The sequence below is a fragment of the Bos javanicus genome, chromosome 2 (assembly GCF_032452875.1).
Source record: "Bos javanicus breed banteng chromosome 2, ARS-OSU_banteng_1.0, whole genome shotgun sequence".
Lineage (NCBI taxonomy): Eukaryota > Metazoa > Chordata > Mammalia > Artiodactyla > Bovidae > Bos > Bos javanicus.
The window spans coordinates 86,134,148-86,160,872 of record NC_083869.1 but is presented as its reverse complement, the minus strand read 5'-3'; the positions used below and the strand labels follow the sequence as shown (position 1 = coordinate 86,160,872).

General features: G+C 35.2%; 1 protein-coding gene across 2 annotated transcripts in view; it reads right to left on the bottom strand.

The window, feature by feature from the left end:
- Positions 1 to 1,485: 1,485 nt before the first annotated feature.
- The window catches only part of LOC133226844 (MOB-like protein phocein), a 44,940-nt gene continuing 19,700 nt past the window's right edge, over positions 1,486 to 26,725 (bottom strand). For both annotated transcript variants that reach the window (XM_061380860.1, XM_061380842.1), the window contains 6 exons: positions 18,632 to 18,732; positions 15,431 to 15,473; positions 15,155 to 15,241; positions 5,184 to 5,263; positions 3,647 to 3,758; positions 1,486 to 3,522 (listed from right to left, as the gene is read on the bottom strand). In XM_061380860.1, the coding sequence (XP_061236844.1) occupies positions 3,391 to 3,522; positions 3,647 to 3,758; positions 5,184 to 5,263; positions 15,155 to 15,241; positions 15,431 to 15,473; positions 18,632 to 18,732 (555 nt within the window). In that variant the 3' untranslated portion in view covers positions 1,486 to 3,390. The remainder of the gene's footprint in view (positions 3,523 to 3,646; positions 3,759 to 5,183; positions 5,264 to 15,154; positions 15,242 to 15,430; positions 15,474 to 18,631; positions 18,733 to 26,725) is intronic.

Genomic DNA, 26,725 nt, shown 5'->3' with positions numbered 1-26,725 from the left:
CCACACCAAGAAACCTTTGTACATTCAAGAAGTATTTAAAAATAAAAGTATATAAAATGTAGCATTTAACTGTACAATAAAATAGGAAACCTTTGGGCAAAAATAGAGCAAAGTACCCAGGGAAAAATTAATTAGTTCTATTACAATGATTTTGACATCACTAAACGTGTTTGAGACCTTAACATTTCTTGCTAATAATGCAATTAATCACAGATTTAAAATTTTATTCTGATATTAAAAATATTAACTCATTAAAAATTTAGGGAATCCCCTGGTGGTCCAGTGGTTGGGACTCCATGCTTTCACTGCCGAGGACCTAGGTTCAGGCCATGTGACACAACCAAACACAAAAATTCATTCTAAATTTAATTGAGAAACTGTTCTAGAAATGCAAATTTAATACCTCAAGTCAGAGAGAAGAAAATGGACACACACAAAAGAACTGTAATACTTATGGGAACATAAATTATTAAAAATTAGGTACTTTCTTAGATATGAGAAAAATGATGAGTTGACTATATGGTCAAAATAATTTCATGAAAAGAAAAATTTAATTTTTGGATCTATATTGTATAATTCAAACAGTAAGTGGAGCCTAACTTCTTTATTACACAGAACTGTAGTTTTCTACTCCCCTCCTCTTAGAACAATTACTTTATAAATCAATGGTTTGCTGGGCTCATCAGTTTTTTTAGTACCACCTAAGTACAGCTGCAAGGAGATCCAACCAGTCCATCCTAAAGGAGATCAGCCCTGGGTGTTCTTTGGAAGGACTGATGCTAAAGCTGAAACTCATGCGAAGAGTTGACTCATTGGAAAAGACTCAGATGCTGGGAGGGATTGAGGGCAGCAGGAGAAGGGGACGACAGAGGATGAGATGGCTGGATGGCATCACCGACTCGATGGACATGAGTTTGAGTGAACTCCGGGGGATGGTGATGGACAGGGAGGTCTGGTGTGCTGCAATTCATGGGGTCGCAAAGAGTCGGACATGACTGAGCGACTGAACTAAACTGAAGTACGTACATGGACTTCCCTGTTGGCTCAGACAGTAAAGAATCCACCTACAATGCAGGAGACCTCAGTTTGATCCCCGGGTTGGGAAGATCCCCTGGAGGAGAGCATGGCAACCCACTCCAGTCTTCCTGCCTGGAGAAACCCCATGGACAGAAGAGCCTGGTGGGCCAGAGTTCATGGGGTCGCATAGAGTTGGACATGACTGAGCGACTAACACAGCATAACACAGCACATATACATTTATATTTTCAAAATTCTGTGAATAAAATTTTCAAAATTCTGTGAATTTTTTTAAGGAAAATCAGTAATTGTTTCACTTCTGTCTTACCTGATTCAGTGACTCAACTTTACAGTGCAAGAATATGAATGTCAATATGAACACAAAAGCAACACTACAAACTGATGTTTTCTTTGGGGTATGTTTTTTTTTATGATCAATTCCAAACACATAGTACAGGGAAGATGGAATGAGTAAGAAAAAAAAATTTTATTTCCCCATTAACACCAAGTCATATTATTCAAAATGTGTTTCAGAATACTTAGCCAGATCACCAAATCCCAGCCACTGCCTTAGTTCAAATGTCCACTAATAGTCAAGCAACAGAAATCCACTGAGACTTTTATACAGAGAGAAGAGCTACATTGCTATATATAATTTATTAACTTGGTTTAGTTTCTCGATATTTAGCAAGTTTGCATAAAAATGACTATTCCCATTGGTTCATAGTTACATTAATATAAATGCATAATTTCAAAGCCAATATTCCTTTCACTGTGAATATAAAACTTCTTAAAGAGAGTGTGGATTGGGACAAAATAATGACTGGCTGCTGGGATAGCACTGTTCAAAGCCAAATATACTGGCAGGATCAGAAAGCATAAATATATATACAAACTCTCAGGATGCTACTGTTTTCCACGTTTTTGCAATACATACTTATAGTATGGTATGAATTATTTCCTCTAACTTGAAAAAAAAAGAATACTACATTTTAATCTTCATTTCAAAATAACTCATTCAAATGAAAAAGAAGTTCATTTGTTAATTCTGTTCAAAAGATGGATTTAAATATTTTCTTCACTACATGTACAATTTTTTTTTAACCTAAGTGTCTCATTACAACCAGCTCAGCAATAAGACCTCTAGTGCTTTGTTAGAAAACTGCATTCAGTAGGTACGACTGTAAAATCTATGGTTGAATCCTTCTTAAGACACTGAATTATAACCAAGTCCAAAAAATGTATGAGCATTCAACAATACCTTTAGAACCTGTGAATTACTGCAAAAAAATTTTACATGTCCATATAATTCAAACATAAACTTTGTGGAGAAGGGGTGTAAAATAAATACTATAGTATTTTCCAACTCTATTTAAGTGCTGCCTAAATGGTTAGATGTGAAGATTAATATTACTAACATTATTAGTCAAACTATTTCAAGGACTGTTTTCCAAGTAGTGAGAACAATTTTGCAAAGCAAAGATAAGCAAGAGCCTATGCCAATACATTTTTTCCTGTAGTGTAATGTAATTGCTAATATGAGGTATAATCTGTAAGCAATTAATACAAATATAAATAGGTATAGGTCACCACTGAATCACAGTCTGGCGAAAAGCTTCTCAGGTATGTAGTTTGAGGAGGGAGTAAGGGAAATGGAGAGAAGGGAAGGACAGGGCAGGTTTCCACTGGGAACATCATTTACACTCTTCATTGTTATCACTATGTTGTATGTAACTATCCACTGATGCAGAAAGGTAAATCCTTTCTAAGTATGCTGGTCTAGAATATACTTTGTGTAGCATAGTAAGATTACTTAAGTATTACTGATGCTTTATTTGCATTTATACTTGGATATACACATAATTATATGTATATCAAAAACTATAAACAGAATTTAAAAACTTTTATCTCATTTTAGAAAACTTATTAAGATAGAACTATGTGCTACAGAATTTCCTAGAATCCCAGGTATAAAACCAAAGGAAAACATTACTATGTCTTTAGTATAAATGGTTTGTGTGAAACCTCAAGCTCACTCATCTTTTTCTAGATGCGTTTATTTGATGAGGATTGTGATCCAATGATTGTTTAGCAGCAATTTTACCAAACTGTAAATTCTTTTATTAACAGGCATTATAAACATAATACTAATCTTATTTAAAAACCATGAGTGCCACACAAGTGAATATACAGCTCATGAATAACTTAAAAAGTATTTCCCATTTTAAAAGGCAACACTCAGCATACAAAAACCTATACTAAACAAAGAAGCTATAATATGGATACATGATTGATGTGTCTAAAATGATATATATACAGTACATAATTAATGTTAATTATGTGATCAGTACATTTTTTTCTATATGATTCCCTTCATGCTTCACTTTCCCCAGAAACTGAATTCTGAACTTCTTCTTCTAAAATTGGTACAATCAGGTTATCCTTGGACATCAAATTATATTTCATCACAAATTTAGTAAACCGATGACACAAAAATGTTTCATTCTGTAGAGAGAAAAAAAACTTATTTCAACTTACTACTCAAAACCAAATAAATGAGACATATATCAACATATATTATTGTCATTCTCATAAGACTGTATCAGGACAATTAGTAAAATATACTTACTTCATATTCATCAAATATCTGCCGGTGATGAAAATAAGCATGTGAAAATATTCTGTAAATCCTACGGCATACTGATCCTAGTTTTGCTACAGATGATTCCTTTATGCTAACTCTAGAAATAGAAAAGAAATCATAGATTCATAGAGCTACACAGATCTTAGGAACAATATAGTCCAATCTTCTCAATTCACAAGAGCAGAAACTGACACCAGAGAAAATAAGTGACCAGTCCAGTTCACAGTGCTAGTAAGTGGCAAGGGCAAGACCAAAACTCTTGTTCTTCACTCCTAACTTCACTAGGAATTCATAAGGAATTCCTCAAAACAACCATAGCGCCCAAGAGATTCAGAATTATAATTCTGAGACTTTGTTAAAGTTCAATGCAACTGAAACAAACCTTGGCAAAACTTACTAAAAACAGGTTTTTGATATTTACACTATGTCCACTAGAGCAAATCAAAACCACTAAAAGGAATTGTCATTTTATTCTATAGAACTCAATTTTTTAATGTGTGTATGAGAAATAAAAACTGCCTATTTGTTTTCTTTTTTTAAATGTATACAGGATACTAAGGCAAAACCCATTATTTTTTACATATTTTATGTGAGCTCTTTGAAGTCAGTGATATTTAGGTGAAAAAGTCTCCAAATCTATCCACTCGGTAACAAATATCTTAAGAGAATAAAAGACCAGTCACAAACCTCACCAATAATATATTACAGTTATGCACAGGCTTCCTCCCCGATCTTAAACATCTAAAAGCAAGGATAAGGACTCCTTCAAAAATTATCAGTCCAATAGAGAACAGACTAAGGGGGAGCAGGATTGGAGAGGAATGGAGTGGGAGTTTGGGAATAACAGATGCAAACTGATATATATAGAATGGATGAACAATGAGGTCCTACTGCATGGCACAAGGGAACTATATTCAGAATCCTGTGATAAACCACAATGGAAAAGAATATGAAGAAGAGAGAGTGTGTGTGTAAAAACTGAGTCACTTCACTGTACAGCAGTAACTAACACAACACTGTAAATCAACTGTACTTCAATTAAAAAAAAACAGGCTGTACAGCAGTAACTAACAACACTGTAAATCAACTGTACTTCAATTAAAAAAAAACAGGCTGGAAATACATAGAACATACTTAAAAAAAAATATAAGCAGTCCAACTTAGGCAAGTCTGCTCTTTAGCATGCTATCTACGAGGATGCTCACTCTACCAAAGTGTCAAGTAAGCAAGTGTGTAAATATCCCAAGCCTGAAGCTTGAGAGGGAGAGCCCTGGAAAATGACACACAGCAGCAGGAACGACCCATGACTGAACTGCCAGTGAGCTTTAGGAGCTGAGCCCTGATGCCTTTAATCACAATCTTAATTTCAAAACGTGAATAATTCTGGACAAGTCAAATATACAACAGATAAAAAATAAAGTTTACAGAATACAATGCATTAATGAGCAAACTAGTTTTAGTTTTAAAAACATCAGTCTTTAAATCCAAAAAGTTTAATACCACATTTAAAGGTTTTATTTACCTGCTGGGAAAATATTTATTGCTATTCAGAAGACATGCAGCACCATCAAGTGTGTGTCTAGTGTAGTCTATAGCAGGACACTATAAAAGAAAGGATATAAAAATGCATAAACAACGACTTCTACCTCTAAAATTAGGTATATTTATTGGATAGGTGTCTTAATCCAAAACCTCCAAGCATATTCTAAGGAAATGTTCCTTACAATATCAGAATGACTGTAAAATTCAATGTTATGTCAATAAATAAGGCTTTATTATCCCCTTCAACTATAATACCCAGCTTATAGTAAATAAGTGAATCAGTCTCCCAATTTCTCACTCTCAATATTGTACCTAGATGAAAACAATGCTTCCGTCAAGTTAGGAAGAACACCTGATTATCTAATCTAACTCTCTGCCTTTACAAATGAGGAAACTGCTCAGTTTGTAAATGATGCACAGGATTCTTAGCAGAACTTAAAAATCTATGGGAACTCCCTGGCTGTCTACTGGTTAGGACTCCACACTCTCACTGCTGAGGGCCCAGGTTCAATCTCTGGTCAATGAACTAAGATCCCACAAGCTGCACAGTGCAGCCATAAAAAACAAAATAAAATAAAAAAATCTATAGCCAAGGATAAGGAATTCCTCAAAACAAGGAGACCAACTTAGGAAAGTCTTGTTCAGGCATGCTAAGAAGAGGGGGACTCTGTACAACAGAAATTCAAGTGAACAAGCGGCGTGCGAATACCCCAACTCTAAAGGATGAGAGACACAACACGTGAAGAATGGTGCACAGCAACAGGGACTACCCCTGACTTTTGGTCAATGATTTATACTAGATGATGTAGTTAGGAAGAAGGATTTAAAAACCATAACCCAGATATACTGACTCCTAGTCCACTGGTTTATACTTTACCAAGTGGCCCAGCAGCCATCTTCTTCATAAATACCTCCAAAGATCACGGCCTTCTTACATCCTAAAAAGTATGCCTTACTATGTTGCTGGTACCCTAATTCCAATCTAGACTCTTGAGAGTCCCATGGACTGCAAGGAGATCCAACCAGTCCATTCTAAAGGAGATCAGTCCTGGGTGTTCTTTGGCAGGACTGATGTTAAAGCTGAAACTCCAATACTTTGGCCACCTCATGCGAAGAGTTGACTCACTGGAAAAGACTCTGATGCTGGAAGGGATTGGGGGCAGGAGGAAAAGGGGACAACAGAGGATGAGATGGCTGGATGGCATCACCGACTCGATGGATGTAAGTCTGAATGAACTCCGGGAGTTGGTGATGTGGACAGGGAGGCCTGGCATGCTACGATTCATGGGGTCGCAAAGAGTCAGACACGACTGAGCGACTGAACTGAACTGAACAGAAAAAGTATGCCTTACTATGTTGCTGGTACCCTAATTCCAATCTAGTAGTTCTATAAAAATTTTTCTCCCTGAACCTCCTTTGCAATTTAATATGAAATCTGAAGTTTCTTTACATTTTAATAAACCTGTCTTACTCTATTCCATTTATCAGAAAATGAAACTGATTTGTCTCACAGCAAATCAATCAAAGGAAAAATAAAACTGCAAAGTAATTATTCTCATTCAGTTCTTCTGAGGGCAGGGAGTGAGAAGCATCAAAAGAAATGAAGACATAGAGTGAATCAGGGAACCAAAAAGAAACAAATAAGACTAGAGAAAGAAAGAAAAATGACTCTAATTCTACTCCGTAATTAGAATATTTTTCAAGTGCTGAGAATGAAATTGGTTACTCACAAATAGTGCAGCATTAATCAGTTACATTTTAAAATGAAGTAACTACTCAACACGGCTAAGTATAGTACATGGCAAATACAGATGAATCTAAACCAAAGAAAAGGTACATCCTCTTTCAGCCATCTTTCCGTGCCACCGTAATGGTGTGCATGTATGTCCTGGCTGACGCTCTCAAGAGTATGAACAATACCAAAAGGAGAGGCTAATACCAGGTGCTCCAAAGGCACAGTCAGGATTCTAACTGTGATGATGAAGCATGGTTACACTGGAGAATTTGAAATCATTGACGATAACAGGGCTGGGGAAATTGTTGTGAACCTCACAGGCAGGCTAAATAAGTGTGGAGCGATCAGCCTCAGATTTGATGTGCAACTCAAAGATCTAGAAGAATGGCAGAGTAACCTGCGCCCGTCCCGTCAGTTTGGTTTCACTGCACTGACCACCTCGGCTGGCATCATTGACCATGAAGAAGCAAGACAGAAACACACAGGAGGGAATATCCTTGGATTCTTTTCCAGCGATGTAATGCACACAAATAAAATGCCTCAGAGGAAAAAAAATGTACATCCACAGGAATTTTATGGCTAGTAGACTCCCTGCCTAAAACAGTAACAAGAGCAGTATTTATTGAAAAAAGTATCTTTATCCATATATATGATTACAAGGTGATTTGGTCAAACATCCCAAGTCATTGTAATTCTCATTCATATCGGTCACTTGGATGTATCATTAAGTCAGCATGGAAATACAATGCAAGCTACATATTTAATTTAAATATTCTAGTATCCACATTAAATAGGTAAAAAAAAAATAGGTGAAATTAATTTTAATGATATATTTTATTTAACTCCATATAGCCAAAATTATCATTTTAATATAATTGATAGAAAAATTGCTAATGAGCTTCTGTGTGGTTTTTTTTTAGAAGAGGTTTAGACTTTATTTGATGAACTCTACAGACCACTGAATAAGACAGGGACAAGATCAAAGGTAGACTTTTCAAAGATTCAAGTGATGCCCTGGAGGAGATGTGGATTTAGAATAAGGAAATAAATTAGGAAGCTATTCAGCAGAGTCTGACCTGACTGCTAACGCAGCTTAAATAGCACTGGGAAAGGAGAAAGATTTAATGGAGACACTATGATGATAATAGCCAAGGCGTACATAGCACCTACTTAGCTCTGGGCACTGTTTAAAGCCTTTATATGTATTAACTCTTATTTATTCTTCACAACAACCCTACAAGGTAGGTTATGTTTCCCACTTTGTGGATGAGAAAACTGAAGCAATGAATTAAAGACGTGCCTAAAGACTCACAGCAGAGTCAAAAGTATAACATGTTGACTCTTGAATATGGTGGACAAAAAAGAAAGAAATCTATTTTCCTGATTCATGAGGATATACGGAAAGTCCCTGAAGAGTCTTAAAATCTGCTAAGACTCTCCCCACATACATTCCAAGATGCCAGGTCACGAGGTAGAATTTCTGTGCTCAGGTCACTGCTGCTCCCTTAAGGTCACAAAAAAGTCCAAGTAGTGTATGTGCTTTCTTTCTCCTTTTAGGGGCCTGTTCCCAGGAGAACGGGGATATTTTAAAGATAAGATATAATTCACATACCACAAAATCTCTTTTAAAGTGTAAAATTCAGTAGTTTTTAGTATATTCACAAAATTGTGTAACCATTATCAACTACATTCCATATCATTTTCATCACCCCCAAAAGAAACCCAATACTAATTAGCAGTCACTTCTTCTCTCTTCCCCTTAATCCTAAACAACTGATCTACCTTCTACCTTCTCTGAAATTACCTATTCTGAATATTTCCTAAAAATGGAATAGAATGTGGACTTTTGTGTCATTCAGCATGTTTTCAAGGCTCATGAATAGTGCAGCATGAATCAGTACTCATTATTTTCTTAATTCAAAACATTTTTAGACTTGGCTTTTAATATATACAAAATACTTGAAAATGTTTCTCCCTCTACAGACTTCATTCTTTTTTAAGGCTAAATAATATTCCATTATATACATATACCACATGTTGTGTATTTACTCATCAGTTGATGGAAATTTGGATGTTTCCATTTTTGGATATTGTGATTCACGTGACTGTGAGCTTTATTGGTACACAAGTATTGTCTGGATCTATGTTTTTCATTTGAGTATAAACCTAGGAGTAGAATTGGTAAGCCATATAGTAACTCTATACCTGTTATTTTGAGGAACTTTCAAACTGTTTCCAAACCCAGCATTTTACAAATCCATTGTCTATGTATAAGGGTTCCATCTTCTTCACATCCTGGCCAATACTTATTATTCTAGTCATTTCAGCGGGTAAAGTGTATATCATTGTAGGGGTGGATGTTTTTTCCACTTTGAAAAACCTGTGGTAAAATGTAAAATTTGCCATTTTAACCTTTATTTTTGGCAGTGCCACATATGGGCATATGGGATCTCAGTTCCTCAACCAGAGATTGAACTCATGCCCTCTGTAATGGAAGTATAGAGTCCTAACCACTGGACCACCAGGGAATTCCCATTCCATTTTAAACATTTTTAAACGTACAATTCAGTGGCATTAGTTACATTCACTATTGTGCAGCCATCTATACTATCTGTTTGAAACCAAAGGTTTTTCCTCATTCCAAATAGAAACTATAACCATTTAAGTAGTAATTTCCCCACATTCCCAATCCCCAGCCCTGAGAACTTCTAATCTACTTTCAGGCTCTATGAATTTGTCCTTTCTAGATATATCATATAAGAGAAATCATACCATAACTGTACTTTTGTGTCTGGCTTAGTTCACTTAGCATAATGTCCTTCAGGTTCATTCATGCTACATACAGCATATATCAGAACTTCATTCCCTTTTATGGCTGAATAATATTCCATTGTATGTATTTATATCCATCACATTTTTATTTCTCCATTCTCATGTTATTTTGATATGCATTTAGCCTAATTACTAATGATGATGAACACCTTTTCATGTATTTACTGACCATTTGTATATTTCTTTAGAGAAATAGCCATTCAAATCCTTTGTTCATTTTAGGGACTTGCCTGGCAGTCCAGTAGTTAGGACTCCATGCTTTCAATGCCATGGGCATGGGTTCAATCCCTGGTTCAAAAACTAAGATCCTATAAGCTGCACTGAGCAAGCAGAAAAAAAAAATTCTTTGCTCATTTTAATATTAAGCTGTCTTTTAGTTGTTTCGTAATAGCTCTTTATATATTCTGGACACCAGACCCTTAATAGAGATATAATTTACAAAAATATTTTCTCTAGTTATGTACATTGTATTTTCATTTTCTTGACAAGTGTCCTTTAAAGCACAACCATTTTTATTTTCTACAAAATCTGACTTACATATCTTCTTCCACCACTGAGCTTTTGGTGTCATATCTAAGAAATCACTGCCTAGTCCAAGGTCATGAAAATTTATATTTATTTTTTCCCCCACGAGTTTTACAGTTTTAGCTCTTACATTTAGGTATTTGATTTCCACTGTGAGCTAACTTCTGTATACGGTGTGAGGTAGGGGGTCTAAATTCATTATTTTGTATGTAGTTATCCAGTTAACTCTCAATGAGATATTTTACATTGTCCCTTTGTACTAAATATTTGAAATCAGTATGTATTTTATACTTAAAGAACATCTCAATTTAGACTACCCACATTAAGTGCTCCACAGCTACATGTTTTATGGCTAGTGTTTCAAACAGCATAACTTTAGATATTTAATTGATTTCTGAATTTTTTCTTTTTGGAATAAGAGGAAGAGTTTTGCCTTAATTTAGCTGCCTCCCTCCATCTCCTCCAATTAATTCTCAATTAACTGATCCTACTCTGCTCATATACAACAGCAAACATTTGGCAAAATATGGCCAAAATAGTATGTTACAAGTAGTAAGTAACATGTTCAAACTTTTATAAATTATATTTTACCAAATATATATTTATAATGCTACTGTAAGTAATCACAATCTGCATATGACTGAAAGGACTAATGGATAATAACACGTTATAATCTTCATTGCTTATAATCACTGTTTGTATAGTTAACTCTATTTGCTGCAATGCCTCTCTGTAATTTTGAAGGACCTTGAGTAAATCATCACTGTTGCTGAGTACTCTGCGCCTCTTCCACTTCAGAATCTGCCAGTGCTTTTAATTCGTAAGAGCACCTTTCTTAGCTACTAATCTCTGTTGCTATTATTTTCTAACTACATACAATTATTTCGAAAGGATTCAAAAAGTGTCCTCTCAAGATTTTCTTTTGTTTGTATTTTTACAATAATCCCATCCCTCAAATACTCTTGCCTGGAAAATCTCATGGATGGAGGAGCCTGGTAGGCTGCAGTCCATGGAGTCGCTAAGAGTTGGACACGACTGAGAACATCACTTTCACTTTTCACTTTCATGCATTGGAGAAGGAAATGGCAACCCACCCCAGTGTTCTTGCCTGGAAAATCCCAGGGACAGGGGAGCCTGGTGGGCTGCCGTCTATGGGGTTGCACAGAGTCGGACACGACTGAAGCAACTTAGCAGTAGCAGTAGCATCCCTCAAAACTACCATTTGGAAAATACACTACCACCATCCCTTGAAACGTGGAAAATCTAGTGGAGCTGGTCTTCAGCAAGCAGTGTTGCACTTTTAAGATTCACTCACAGGATATAATTCTGATGATTATTCTATCTTACATTTAACATAACTCAAGAAAAAAATTTCCCTGGTGGCTCAGTGATGAAGAATCTGCCTGCCAATGCAAGAGACACAGGTTCAATCCCTGGGTCGGGAATATCCCCTGGATAAAGAAATGGCAATCCACTCTATTCTTGACTGGGAAATCCTATAGACAGAGGAGCCTCACAGGCTTCCTCCTCTAGTCCTCCTCAAAAAAGCTGAACACAACTAAACAACAGCAACAAAGAAAAAAGTACATGTAGTAATGACTTGGTATATATGTGTCTCACAATACAAGACACACTGGATGGCCTTCCCACATTAAAGTGAGGGTAATGCATCTTTACTATTGCCAAAATGACACTAGCTTTTTGGATTCAATTTTCTAATAGGAATGATCACATCATGTACTATGCTATGGAGTCAGTTCCAGTGAATTATCAATGAAACTGCTATGATTTCCCCAGATACAGAATGATACACAACCTTAATATTGCTTCAACTTATTAACTAAAAAAAAAGTAATATCATGAGTGAAGTCAATATTGAAAAATAAGTACTACTAGCTTAGATAGGTATCAAATACTTCTTATTTTGGAGAATTAACCTTTTCAAACAAAAGGGCATCAAATATTGATTTTCCAACTAAAGAATTAACTAGCTTTAAGCTTTAGTGGTCTGTCAATATAATAATCAAAGGTCTATAATCCTACAGCACAGGGCTAACTCAGTTATTTTCAGTGAGTCGATGTCATGTAAAAACTAATTACCACAGATTAAAAGGGAAGGCAGATCAAGGGAAATGCAATGCATATTTTTAAGCAAACCAGTTATAAAGGACATTTTTGAGACAACTAAGGAAAAATGAATGTGTACTACATGTCAGATGACATGAATTATTTAAAACAAAAAATGTTCTATAAACAATTGCAACTTCCTATACTCTCACCTTAACAAAAGCAAAATAAGGAAAAAACAACATGAATGAGATTTTCAATAAGACCAATTATGGAAGAAAAATCATTATGCTGGGTTTCAATAAGACCAATTATGGAAGGAAAATCATTATGTTGGGTTTCAAATAATGGCACCCTACTCCAGTACTCCTGCCTGGAAAATCCCATGGACAGAGGAGCCTGGAAGGCTGCAGTCCATGGGGTCGCTGAGGGTCGGACATGACTGAGCGACTTCACTTTCAAATAAATAGTAAGAAATATTAATGTAGAAAAAAAACACTGACCTATAAAACTCAACATTTCTATTTGATAGACTAGTAATCTAGTAATCATTTAGTATCAACTAGTAATCACCAACAGTTATTCTTACAAAAAGAAATTAAAACTAAACCAAAATATCTAAACAAGTGTATTTCGTCCATTACACATTAGATATCAACACAATATGACAGGTGTTATTATGTCCTAGTCAATGAATCGTTAAGTTCTAGCCAATTTAATTGTCCAGTTACAAGAAATGATACCATACAAACAAATGGAAAGATTTATCATGTTCATGGATTAGAAGAATTAATACTGTTAAAATGACGGTACTTCCCAAGGCAATCTACATACTCAATGCAATCCATATGAAAATACTTATGGCATTTTTAACAGAACTAAAACAAATAATTCTAAAATTTGTATGGAAATACAGAAGACCCCACATATCCAAAAAAATCTTAAGAAGTAACGACAAAGCTGGAGATACCAAGTGCCTGATTTGAAACTATACTACAAAGCTATAGTAATCAAAACAGTATGGTACTGGCACAAAAACAGATACATAGGGAAGAGAATAGAGAGCCCAGAAATAAACCCCACTTACATGGTCAGTTGTCTATAACAAAAGAGGCAATATATATACACTGGGATAAAGAAAGTCTCTTCAATAAATGGTGCTGGGAAAATTGGACAGCTACATGCAAAAGAGTCAAACTGGATTACTTACACCACACACAAAAATAAACTCAAAATGGATTTAAGATTTAAATGTCAGATGGGAAACCATAAAACTCCTAGAACAAAAAAAGGGTACACTCTTTGACAATCAGGTTAAAAAATGGGCAGAAGACCTGAATACACATTTTCTCAAAAGAAGACATACAGATGGCCAACAGACACATGTAAAGATGCTCAACATCACTAATTATCAAGGAAATACAAATCAAACCAGAATGAGATACTACCTCACATTTGTCAAAAAGATTACCATCAAAAAAACAAGGACTTCCCTGGTAGTCCAGTGATTAAGAATCTGCACTTCCACTACAGGGGGCATGAGTTCAATCCCTGCTTGGGGAGCTGAGATCCCACATGCTGTGCAATATGGCCCACCCCCCAAAAAAAGGATGAAAAATAAGTACTGTTGAGGAGATATGGGAACCCTCCTGCACTGCTGGACAGAATGTAAACTGGTACAACCACTATGGAAAATAGTACAGCAGTTCCTAAAAACTGAAAAATAGAAACTGCCATCATATCAGATCAGTCGCTCAGTAGTGTCCGACATACAACCCAGCAATTTTACTCCTGTGTACTTGCCCAAAGAAACAAAAACACTAATCAAACAGATACATGCATGCCCATGTTCACTGAAGCGTTATTTACAGTAGCCAAGATATGGAAGCAGGGCTTCTCTGATGGCTCAGTGGTAAAGAATTCACCTGACCATGCAGGAGATGCAGGTTTGATCTCTGAGTCTGGAAGATCACCTAGAGAAGGAAGTGGCAACCCACTCCAGTATTCCTGCCTGGGAAATCTCACGGACAGAGGAACCTGGTAGGCTACAGTCCATGGAGTCATAAAAGTCAGACACAACAGCGACTAAACAACAATGACAACAAAGATACGGAAACAATCTAAGTGTCCATATAAAGAAGATATGGTATGTATACACACTGGCATAAAATTGAAATTTTGCCATTTTTAAAAGCGTAGATGGACCTAGAGGGTATTATGCTATGTGAAAAAAAGTAAGAGAAAGGCAAATACCATATGATTTCACTTACAAGTGGAATCTAAAAAAACAAAAGTAAAGAAACAATAAAACAGAAGTCATAGATATAGAGAACAAAGGTGGTTGCCAGAGGGGACATAGAAATGAATGAAATAGATGAGGAAGATTAAGAGGTATAAAACTGCCAGTTACAAAATAAATGAGCCCTAGGCATGAAATGTACAACATAAGAAACACTCAATAATACAGTAGTAATTCTGTATGATGACAGATGGTAAACTAAACTTATCACGGTGATCACTTTGTAATTTAGAGAAATATCAAATCAGTATGCTTTACTCCTGAAACTAACATAGTGTAGGTTAATGATATTTTAATTAAAAAATTTTCAAAAGATACTAATCAAAAGAAATCCTAAAGTAACACTGTGACAATAACCTTGCATCAAAGAACTCTAAACCAAAGAGCAAAATAAACAGTGACCTAAAAACTCAAAAAAAATTTGTCTATCATTGTCTTGAAGAGATTTAGGTTATAATGAATTTATTAGTCATTCAACTTTATACATTCTCACCTCTTTCGGTGTTTTATGAGCTGCACAAAGAAAAATCCACTGTTCAGTTGCTGTCATCTGAGTGCATGTATCTGGATGGCATTCACTCTGTTAAAAATTGTTACACTTATTAACATGTAAAATAACAATGAAAAAGTTTATCAATTGAGTTGCTACATTTTGTGCAAAATTCTAGAATAAATTACAAATTCTGGATGTCTTTGTAAGCACATTAATTTATAAAAACAGGAAAAAAACCAGAACTTTCAATTAGTTTTAAGTTAAAGAAAATATTACCTGAAGTTTGACAGCAAGTCCATTTAGCTCAAGACAGAATTGCCTAAAAAGGTAAATATATAAATGAAAAAGCCTTATCTATTCTCCATATTATTTTTAGAATATTAATTGTAAAAAAAAAAAAAATACCATCCTTTCTCATCACTATTATCAACACCACTTGAGTTCACATGGCACATTCCTTACAAAGACATACACATTAGTAAACAAAACCCAAAACCAACGACCCTAATAATAACATTCAATATCAGTTTTCAGTGAGTTGATCACTTTAAACACTAGAAATTAGTATAAATTTTCTGAGAAATAATTTGAAAATATTTACCAAGAACCTTACAAAGTGTGTATTTTTTGACTAAGTCATTCTCTTAAGGATCTATTCTAATGAAACAATCAGAACTGCAATCTAGATATATGTACAAAGATGTTCACTTAAACTCTATACATAAAAAATTTCTTTGAAATATAAATTAGCAATTAGAAAATAGTAAAATGTTGATATTACATAAACATACAAAAGATATATACTTATATTCACAGTACAATTCCAGTTATATAAAAACTTATATGTGTGTATATATCTGAATACAGTTGTCCCAGGTCAGGGAAGATTCCACATGCTGCTGGGGCAACTAAGCACAGCTCGTAAGCCTGTGCTCTGGAGACTGAGAGCTGAAACTACTGAGTCCACATGCCATGACTACTGAAGCCAGTGTGCCTAGAGTCTGTGCCGTGCAACAAGAGAAGCCACGGTAATGAGAAACCCATTTCACCACAACTACAGAGTAGCCTCCACTCACGACAACTAAAAAAGCCCATGCAGCAACAAAGACCCAGCATAGCCAGCAATGAAATGAAATATTTTTTTTTAAAAGAAGAAAGCAAATTAAAAAACAAAAAAGGTCAAATTATCAGCTATCTATTTCCACTTCAGATGCCTAATAATAATGTTGTTCTAAGAGTACACAAATAACACTATTTCTGAATCACTACATAAATCTATTGGAGAAGGCAATGGCACCCCACTCCAGTACTCTTGCCTGGAAAATCCCATGGACGGAGGAGCCTGGTAGGCTGCAGTCCATGGGGTCGCTAAGAGTCAGACACGACTGAGCGACTTCACTTTCACTTTTCACTTTCATGCATTAGAGGAGGAAATGGCAACCCACTCCAGTGTTCTTGCCTGGAAAATCCCAGGGACGGGGGAGCCTGTTGGGTTGCTGTCTATGGGGTCGCACAGAGTCGGACACGACTGAAGCGACTTAGCAGTAGCAGCACGTAAATCTATACTGCTCAATATCTGTAAGTTACATGTTTTATGTTTCTGAGTTGTTTTCCACTAAGTAGTAAAGACAAGTGGTGACAAAAAAGTTTCTCACTAGTCCAATCTACTTACAGCCAACAGGAAAATTAAGCTAACTGATCTGGCAGTGTTATAGGTACAATCTGTGGCAAACAGTGTAAACTTAACAGCTTCAAGTTAATTCGACACAGGGCTCACATACATAGTTATGCAGCTGAAGGGTCAAACCAGAGCTGACTACCCCTCTAGTCACTAAGCCCTATACACTGGCATGGGATTGCAGCCATTCAAAGGAAACAGCATCTTTTCCTGATTACAAATATTCAGTGAGAAGTACTGGTAGATTTCACTGAGATCAAGATTCAATCCCCATTAACATATAATCAACTACATTAATCAGTAATAGCAAGTATTAAGCCTCAAATCAGTAACATTAAGCACATGCAAAAAAATCAAACTACTTTGAAAACTCTTTTTGGTTAACTATAAAGATGTATACACTATAATAAAGACACAAAACAATATATATGTGATGTATAATATTTAAATTATACAAAACAAAAATAAGTGAATTATACCAAAAAAATTATATTAAAAAGTAACAAAAGTATTAACAATAGCACCAGGACAAATGGAATATGCATAATAAAGATTTTACAAGTTTTGTATAATGCATATTTCACAGTCTAAATTAAGTAGGGAGGAAAAAGTTTTTTTAGATCTGAAATAAAAACCTTGTAAATTAAAATGAACCCTAACTTTTTAGAAATTAGGCTTATAGTATAAAAAAAAAACCCTTGCTTATTTTCATCCTTAATCCCACAGGTAAGTAAGTAGTTATTTTCAAAGTAGATTAAAATAAGGCAGAGTATATATCATTCTAAAGTGTTTTCTATATTTATAAGAATGGCATAATATCTACATACTCATGATCATCCATCATGCTTTCAATGATCAGCTTTCAAGGATCATCCATCAAGATGTATTAAAAAAGAAAACCCAATCAAGTAGTCAAGTGACTTGCCCAAGAAACTGGCAGCTTATAAAGAAGTCCCTGAAACAGCTGAACTGTTACGACAAGACACTGTCTTAACAATATCTAGACAAACCTATGGCATCAAAACAAAACAACAGAAAAAGTACCTTATCTACAAATTAAGGCACTCATCATAGGAAATGTGGTCTAATTTATGCAGGAAAATTCATATCTCTACTTTATTATTTAAAAATCAACTCAAAGTAACAAACTTGGATGAACACGTATTTCATGCTGCCTTCTCTAACTTATCAATTCCCATTTACAATGGGAAGTTTTTAACTTCAAGAAATAACCTAATTTAAAAAAAAGAAAGAACCTAGTAACTTCAGGTTACAGCTGCTTCTAAAGTTGACTCATAAAAAAATAAATAAATAAATAAAGTTGACTCATGATTCATTAGAAATCAATTTTTTCATTCAAAGACTATTATTAAAAGCTCTAAAACTTATTTCAGGATTACAATTAATCTTCATTTACAAAGAGAAGACTGGAAATTCATACTCGTTGACAGGTAACACATCAGCTACCAAGTCTAGACTAGGCCCTCTAGAGAGAAATAAAGTAGGCAGGTAGTAGGCAGTAAAAATGAGTAGGTACTTGGAAATACTGCATCTGTGATTAAAGGATATGATTAAGGAAAACTGTGTAAAATGATAAGACGGCCCAAATCCATAAATACAGAAAACAATCAGTGAATAACAATGTTGAAAACTTTATAACACTGAAAACATAAAAGCTTTAGAATCTGGCTTTTTGGTCTATAGTTAAATAATTTATGATTCATAATCATAATTAATATTAAAGGTTATTTTTACTAATAGAAGTACTACTATTATTTTGCTATATCATGAGGACCTACCTTAAATGTTCATACTTCCACACACCTTCATCTTGGCCTTCAGGTGGTTCAAGAATTTTGTCAATATTGGAACAATCTGCCCTTATGTTCTGTTGAATATACTACAAACAAACAAGTTTTACAGTTAATTAAAATATCATACTACACAGTAAATCATACAAGAGTTATTGTTTAATGGGTACAGACTTTCAGTTGGGAAAGATGAAAAAGTTCTGGAGACAGAGATGGTTGCACAACAATGTGAATGTACTTGATACCACAAAATCATACACTTAAAAATGGCAAAAATGATCAATTTTATGTTATGCATTTTTTTGCCACAATAAGAAAAAGCAGAGTGAATACCAAACAAGAAAATCCAAAGAAATCCATGCCCAGAGGTAATCAAACTGACATAAACTAAAGATAAAGAAGCCAGAAAGTGTTCAGAGGAAGGAACACTTCCAAACTTATTCTATGAGGCCACAATCACCCTGATACCAAAACCAGGCAAAGACAACACAAAAAAAGAAAATTACAGGCCAAAATCACTGATGAACATAGATGCAAAAATCCTCAACAAAATTCTAGCAAACAGAATTCAACAACACATTAAAAAGCTCATACACAATGAGCAAGTTGGGCTTATTCCAGGGATGCAAGGATTCTTCAACATACACAAATCAATCAATGTGATACACCATATTAACAAACTGAAAGATAAAAATCATATGGTCATCTCAATAGATGCAGAAAAAGCCTCTGACAAAATTCAGCACCCACTTATGATAAAAATGCTTCAAAAAACGGGCATAGAAGGAACCTACCTCAAAACAGTAAAGGCCATATACGATAAGCCCACAGACATTATTTTCAATGATGAAAAACTGAAAGCATTCCCTCTAAGATTAGGAACAAGACAAAGGTGACCACTCTCAATTCAACATAGCTTTGGAAGTCCTAGCTATGGCAATTAGAGAAGAAAAAGAAATAAAAGGAATCAAGATGGGAAAAGAAGAAGTAAAACTCACTGTTTGCTGACGACAAGATACTATACATAGAAAACTCAAAAGAAACTATCAGAAAATTATTAGAGCTAATCGCAATTCAGCAAAGTCACAGGATACAAGGTCAATACGCAGAAATCACTTGCACGCCTATATACTAACAATGAAAAATCAGAAAGAGAAATTAAGGAATCAATCCCATTCACCACTGCAACAAAAAGAATAAAACATCTACAAATAAAGAGAATCTCCTTTTATCTCTAAGGAGACAAAAGAACCTATATGGAAAATTATAAGACACTGATGAAAGAAATCAAAGACAACATAAACAGATGGAGAGACAGTCCATGCTTCTGGGCAGGAAGAATCAGTACTGTGAAAATGACTATACTACCAAATGCAATCTACAGATTTAATGCAATCCCTATCAAATTACCAATGGTACTTTTCATAGAACTTGAACAAAATATTTCACAATTCATATGGAAACACAAAAGATCCCGAATAGCCAAACCAGTCTTGATAAAGAATGGAGCTGAAGGAATCAACCCTCCTGACTTCATATTATACTACAAAGTTACAGTCATCAAGATAGTATGATACTGGCACAAAAACAGAAATATAGACCAATGGAACAAGATAGAAAGCCCAGAGATAAACCCACACACCAACGGGTACCTTATTTTTGACAAAGGAGGCAAGAATATACAATGGGTCAAAGATAGCCTCTTTAATAAGTGATGCTGGGAAAACTGGACAGCTACATGCAAAAAAATGAAATTAGAACACTTCCTAATGCCATACACAAAGATACAATGGATTAAAGACCTAAACGTAAGATCATAAACTATAAAACTCTTAGAGGAAAATATAGGCAGAACACTCGATGACATAAATCAAAGCTTCTATGACCCACCTCTTAGAGTAATGGAAATAAAAACAAAAATAAACAAGTGGGATCCAATTAAACTTAAAAACTTTTGCACAACAAAGAAAACTACAAACAAGGTGAAAAGACAACCCTCAGAGCGGGAGAAAATAATAGCAAAGGAAACAACTGACAAAGAATTAATTTCCAAAATATACAAGCAGTTCATACAACTCAATATCAGGAAAACAAACAGCCCAATCAAAAAGTGGGAAAAAGATCTAAACAAACATTTCTCCAAGGAAGACATACAGATGGCTAACAAACACATGAAAAGATGCTCAACATCGCTCATTATTAGAGAAATGCAAATCAAAACTACAACGAGGTACCACCTCACACCAGTCAGAATGGCCATGAAAAACTCTACAAACAATAAAAGCTGGATGGATGTGGAGAAAAGGGAACTCTCTTGCATTGCTGGTGGGAATGTAAATTGATACAGTCACTATGGAAGACGGTATGGAGATTCCTTAAAAAACTAGGAATAAAACCACCATATGTGGAGAAGGAAATGGCAACCCACTCCAGTAATCTTGCCTGGAAAACCCCATGGACAGAGGAGCCTGGCAGGCTACAGTCCACGGCATTTCAAGTGTCAGACATGACTTAGCGAGTAAACCATCCACCACTACAAAGTGAATATATGCCTAAAGATAATGTGTGAAAAGGATATTTGCCATATACTAGCTAGTTTTTTGGTGGGAGGATGGGAGTCAAGGAAGACTTGGGGTTATTTTTTCATCGACTTCCATTTTATACTTATTTATAATGGGTCATTATTTTTACTAATATTGTAAAACTATGAAAATGAATAAAATACTAAAAGTTTCATATAGAAAAAAAAAACACCATATGACCCAGTCATCCCACTCCTAGGCATATACCCTGAGGAAACCAAAACTGAAAAAGACACATGTACCCCAATGTTCACTGCAGCACTATTTACAATAGCTAGAACATGGAAGCAACCTAGATGTGCACCGACAGATGAATGGATAAAGAAGCTGTGGTACATATACACAGTGGAATACTACTCAGCCATAAAAAAGGAGGACATTTGAGTCAGTTCTACTGAGATGGATGAACCTAGAGCCTGTTGTACCGAGTGAAGTAAGTCAGAAAGAGAAATAAATTATAGAAATAAACATCATATATCTGACTCATATATATGGAATCTTAAAAGATGGTACTGATGAATTTATTTTCAGGGCAGCAATGGAGAAACAGACAGAAAACAGACCTAAGGACATAGGGGCAGGGGAGAAGGGAGAGGGTGAGACGTATGGAGACAGTAACATGGAAATTTGTAACACCATATGTAAAATCGATAGCTAATGGGAATTTGCTGTATGACTCAGGCAACTCAAACAGGTTCTGTGAAAATCTAGAAGGCTGGGAAGGAGAGGGAGATGGAAGAGAGGTTCGGTAGGCAGTGGACATGGGTGTACATGGCTGATTCTTGATGTATGACAGAAAACAACAAAATTCTGTAAAGCAAATATCCTTCAATAAAAAAAAAATAAAATGAAAAAATATATATATAAAGAAGCCAGGAGGAAAAGACATGACCTTAGAATAAGAATTCAAATGAGTGCAGCTTTCTCATCAGAAATCACAGATGACAGGAAGAAATGGCACAATACTTTTAAAGTGCTGAAAGAAAAGCACAGTCAACTCAGAATTCTATATCCAGCAAAAATACCCTTCAAGAATAAAGATACAGATACTCTCAGAGTAAAGAAAACTAAGGAGAATTCCTAGCCAGCAGATGGCTCTAAAAGAATTACTAAAGGAAGTTCTTCAGATAGAAGGAAAAAAAAAAATACCAGAAAGAAACTTAGAATATCAAAAGCAACAGCAATTACAAATATCTGGGTATAAATATATATTAGACTATTTTCCTCTGATCTTTAAAATATATTTGGCAGATGAAAGCAAAATATGCAACATTCTCCAATAGGGTTTTCAAGGTATATATTAATAGATGCAATGTAGACAGCTATAGTATAAAGGAGGAGGGTAAAGAAGTCTAACTAATGACAGTTTTTGCATTTCAATCAAAGCAATAAAATACTGACTCTAAATAGATTGTGAAAAGGTAAGCATGTACTTAGTAATTTCTAGAACAATCATCAAAAAATTATAAGAAATATAGCCAAAATTAGAATAAAATAGAATATGCTCAAATAACCCTTAAAAAGGCAGAAAAGGGTAAACAAAAAAAGAAGAAACAAAGGAAAAGCAACAAAAGGTAACTTTACATCTAAACATATCTATCAATAACTACATTAACACTGTTGTTGTTTTAGTTGCTCAGTTGTGTCTGATTTTTTGTAACCCCTTGGACTGTAGTCTACCAGGCTCCTCTATCCATGCGATGTCCAAAGCAAGGAAACTGGAGTGGGTTGCCATTTCCTTCTCCAGAGACTCTTCCCAACCCAGGGATTGATTGAATTCATGTATCTTGCATCGGCGGGTGAATTCTGAGCCACCAGGGAAGCCTATATTGAGGTTAAAAGGCCTAAATACACTAATTAAAAGACAAGGATTGTCAGAAAGAACAGAGAAATATAACCCAACTATACTGTTTACAAGAAACTTACTTCAAATATAATGATATAGGTAGGCTAGAAGTAAAAGGATGGAAAAAAATACACCATACAAACAAATCAGAAGAAAGCTGCAAGGAATGAAAGGTAGTTCAACACTAAAAAAAAAAAAATTAACCAATATAATACACTACATTAATATTAAAAGGGAAAAAACACACAGTCATTTCAATTAATGCAGAAAAGGCCTCTGACAAAATCCAACATCCTTCATAATAAAAATACAGAAAATCAGGTATAGGAGAGAAGTTCCTCAAAATGATGAAGGGCTTTTATAAAAACCCACAGGCAATGTCATACTCAATGGTGAAAAACTGATAGGTTTCCCTTGCTCTAAAATTAAACACGAGCGAATTCCTAGGTAGTCCAATGGTTAGGACACTACACTTTCACTGCTGAGGGACAGAGTTCAACCCCTGGTCAGGGAACTAAGATCCCACAAGGCCAAAAACAAAAAAAATCCAGAAATGAGACAAGAATGCCTGCTTTCACCATTGCTATTCAACACTATACTTAAATTCTAGCCAGAACAATTAAACAGAAAATAAGCTCATAAAGCTAATAAATGAATTCAATGAAGTAGCAGAATACAAAATCAATATAAAAAATAAGTTGTGTTTCAGGCTTCCCTGGTGGTATAGTGGATAGGAATCCACCTATCAATGCAGGGGACATGGGTTCCATCCCCAGTCCAGGAAGATTCCATATGCCTTGGAACAACTAAGCCCATGCACCACAATTACCAAGCATGCATTATTAACTCAGAGAAAGCCTGCATATAGCAACAAAGACCCAGAGCAACCAAACACAATAACAAACACATATATATATATATATATCAGTTGCGTATACCTTCAATGAACAATTCAAAATGAAAATTAAGAAGGAAACTCTTGGAGCTTCCCAGATGGCTCAGTGGTAAAGAATCTGCCTGACAACACAGGAGACACAGGTTCAATCCCTGACCTGGGAAGATTCCACATGCTGTGGAACAACTGAACCACAACTACTCAGCCCTCATGCAGCAACTACTGAAGCCCACGGACCTTAAATGCCCATGCTCTACAGCAAGAGAAGCCACGGCAATGAGAAGCCCATGCATGGCAACTACAGAGTCACCCCCACTCTCTGCAGCTAGAGAAAAAGCCCACCCAGCAAAGAAGACCCAGCATAAGAAAAAGAAATAAAAGAAAGCAAAAAAAAGAAAGCAACTCCTATATATATCCACACCTATATGTAACTGAATCACTTTGCTGTACACCTGAACATTGTAAATCAACTATTTACTTCAATAAAAAATATGAAGAAAAAAAGAAAGCAACTCCGTCTACAACAGTACCTGAAAGAATAAAATATGGAAGAATTAATTTAAATCAGAAGATTAAATACTTGCATACTGAAAATTACAAAACATTGTTAAAAGTAATTAAAGAAGACCTAAATGAAAGCTATCTTACATCCATAGGTAGACTTAATATTGTTATCAATATTACCTAAAGCAATCTACAGATTCTGTGCAATTTCTACCAGAATTCCAAGTCTTTCTGCAGGAATGGAAAAGCTGATTCTCAAATTTATATGTAATTCCAAGGGGCACCAAATAGTCAAAAAATCTTGAAAACATAAATTGAAGCATGCACACTTCCCAATTTCAAGACTTACTACAAAGCTACAGTAATCAAAACAGCCTAGAGATCCAATGGCTAAGACTCTGCTCTCCCAATGCAGAAGAACCAAGTTCCATCCCTGACCAGAGAACTAGATCCCACATGCCACAACTAAGAGTTCTCATGCCCTAACTATTGTGCATACTGCAAATAAGATCCTGTGAGCCGCAACTAAGAGTTCTCATGCCTAACTATTGTGTATACTGCAAATAAGATCCTGTGAGCCGCAACTAAGAGTTCTCATGCCTAACTATTGTGCATACTGCAAATAAGATCCTGTGAGCCGCAACTAAGAGTTCTCATGCCCTAACTATTGTGCATACTGCAAATAAGATCCTGTGAGCCGCAACTAAGACCCAGTGCAGCCTAAGTAATTAAAGTAGGTGTTGATATGGAAAAAAAAAAAAAAGGTCTAGTACTGACATAAGCAGACTTATAGACCAATGGAATTGAACAGAGGAACTAGAAATAAACCCTCACATAAAGTTAAATTATTTTTGACAAGAGTGTCAAAAACCATTCAATGAGGAAAGGATAGTCATTTTTAAGTATACAGTTCTGTGGCTTTCTTGTATTCACAACGTCGTGCAACCAAAGAAAAGCCCTGGACCTAACGGCTTCACTGGCGAATTTTACTAAATATTAAAAGGACTAACATCAATCCTTCTCAAAGTCTTTCAAAAAAATTGAAGACAACAGCATATTTCCTAACTCCATTATAGCAGCATTCCTGATACCAAAGCCAAATTAAAATACTCTAAGAAAACTAGAAACCAATATTCCTTGTGAACACTGATGCAAAAATCCTAGCAAATTCAGCAGCAAATTAAAATGATTATACACCATAATCAAATGAGATTTATTCCTTGAACAGAAGGATGGTTCAACATACAAAAACTGATCAATACAATACACCATGTTAACAGAATGGCGCGGGGGGGAACAACACAATGATCTCAATTGGTACAGAAAAACATTTGACAAAATTCAACATCTTTTTATGATAAAAATACTAAAAAACTTAAAATAAGAGGAAACTAACTCAACATAATGAAGGACAAATATGAAAAACACACAGCATCATCAGTGGAAGAGACTGAAAGCTTTCCATTAAGATCAGAAATAAGATAAGGATGCCTGCTGTTGCCACTTCTATTCAAAATAGTATTTGAAATTCCAGCCAGAGTAATTAGGCAAGAAAAAGAAATAAAAGGCATCTAGATTAGAAAGAAACAAGCTGTTTGTAAATGAAATAATCTCATATGTAGAAACCCAAAAGATTTCACAAAAAAAATTGTTATTAGGACTAATAAATTCAGCATAGCATCAGAACAAAACTCTACTTTAAAGGGAAAAATATCTGCACATTTTTCCTCTTAACTTTTGCCAATTTCCACACACAGAACTCCAGATTTTATTTCCAAATCCTCCATAAGGCCTCTTTACTAACCTATTAAATATTTGTTTATTGAACAACACATTTTTTTTTAAACAATACATTCTTAAAAGGCAAAGGGCAAAGCCATTCAATCATCAGTACTCTTCTATTTCCTGTGCTAAGTATCTAAATACTATACTGAATCCATTCTAAAGGTTTTTAATGTTTCTGTTAAAATTATTAAATGTTTGGGGGCAGGGGCTTCACAGCACGGCTCTCAAGATCTTAGTTCCCTGACTAGGGATCAAACCCATGCCCTCCGCAGTGGAAGCACCGAGTTCTAACCACCAGATCACCAGGGAAATCCCTGTCAAATTTTTACTACTCAAAGAATTCAACTGTATTTTCATTTTGTTTTCCAATATTTTTAAACAACACAATAAATCCAAATAGCTATCTACTTTAACTATCTAGCTATCAAAATCCAACAGCCTTGACTAATATACTAGCACAGCCAATTTCA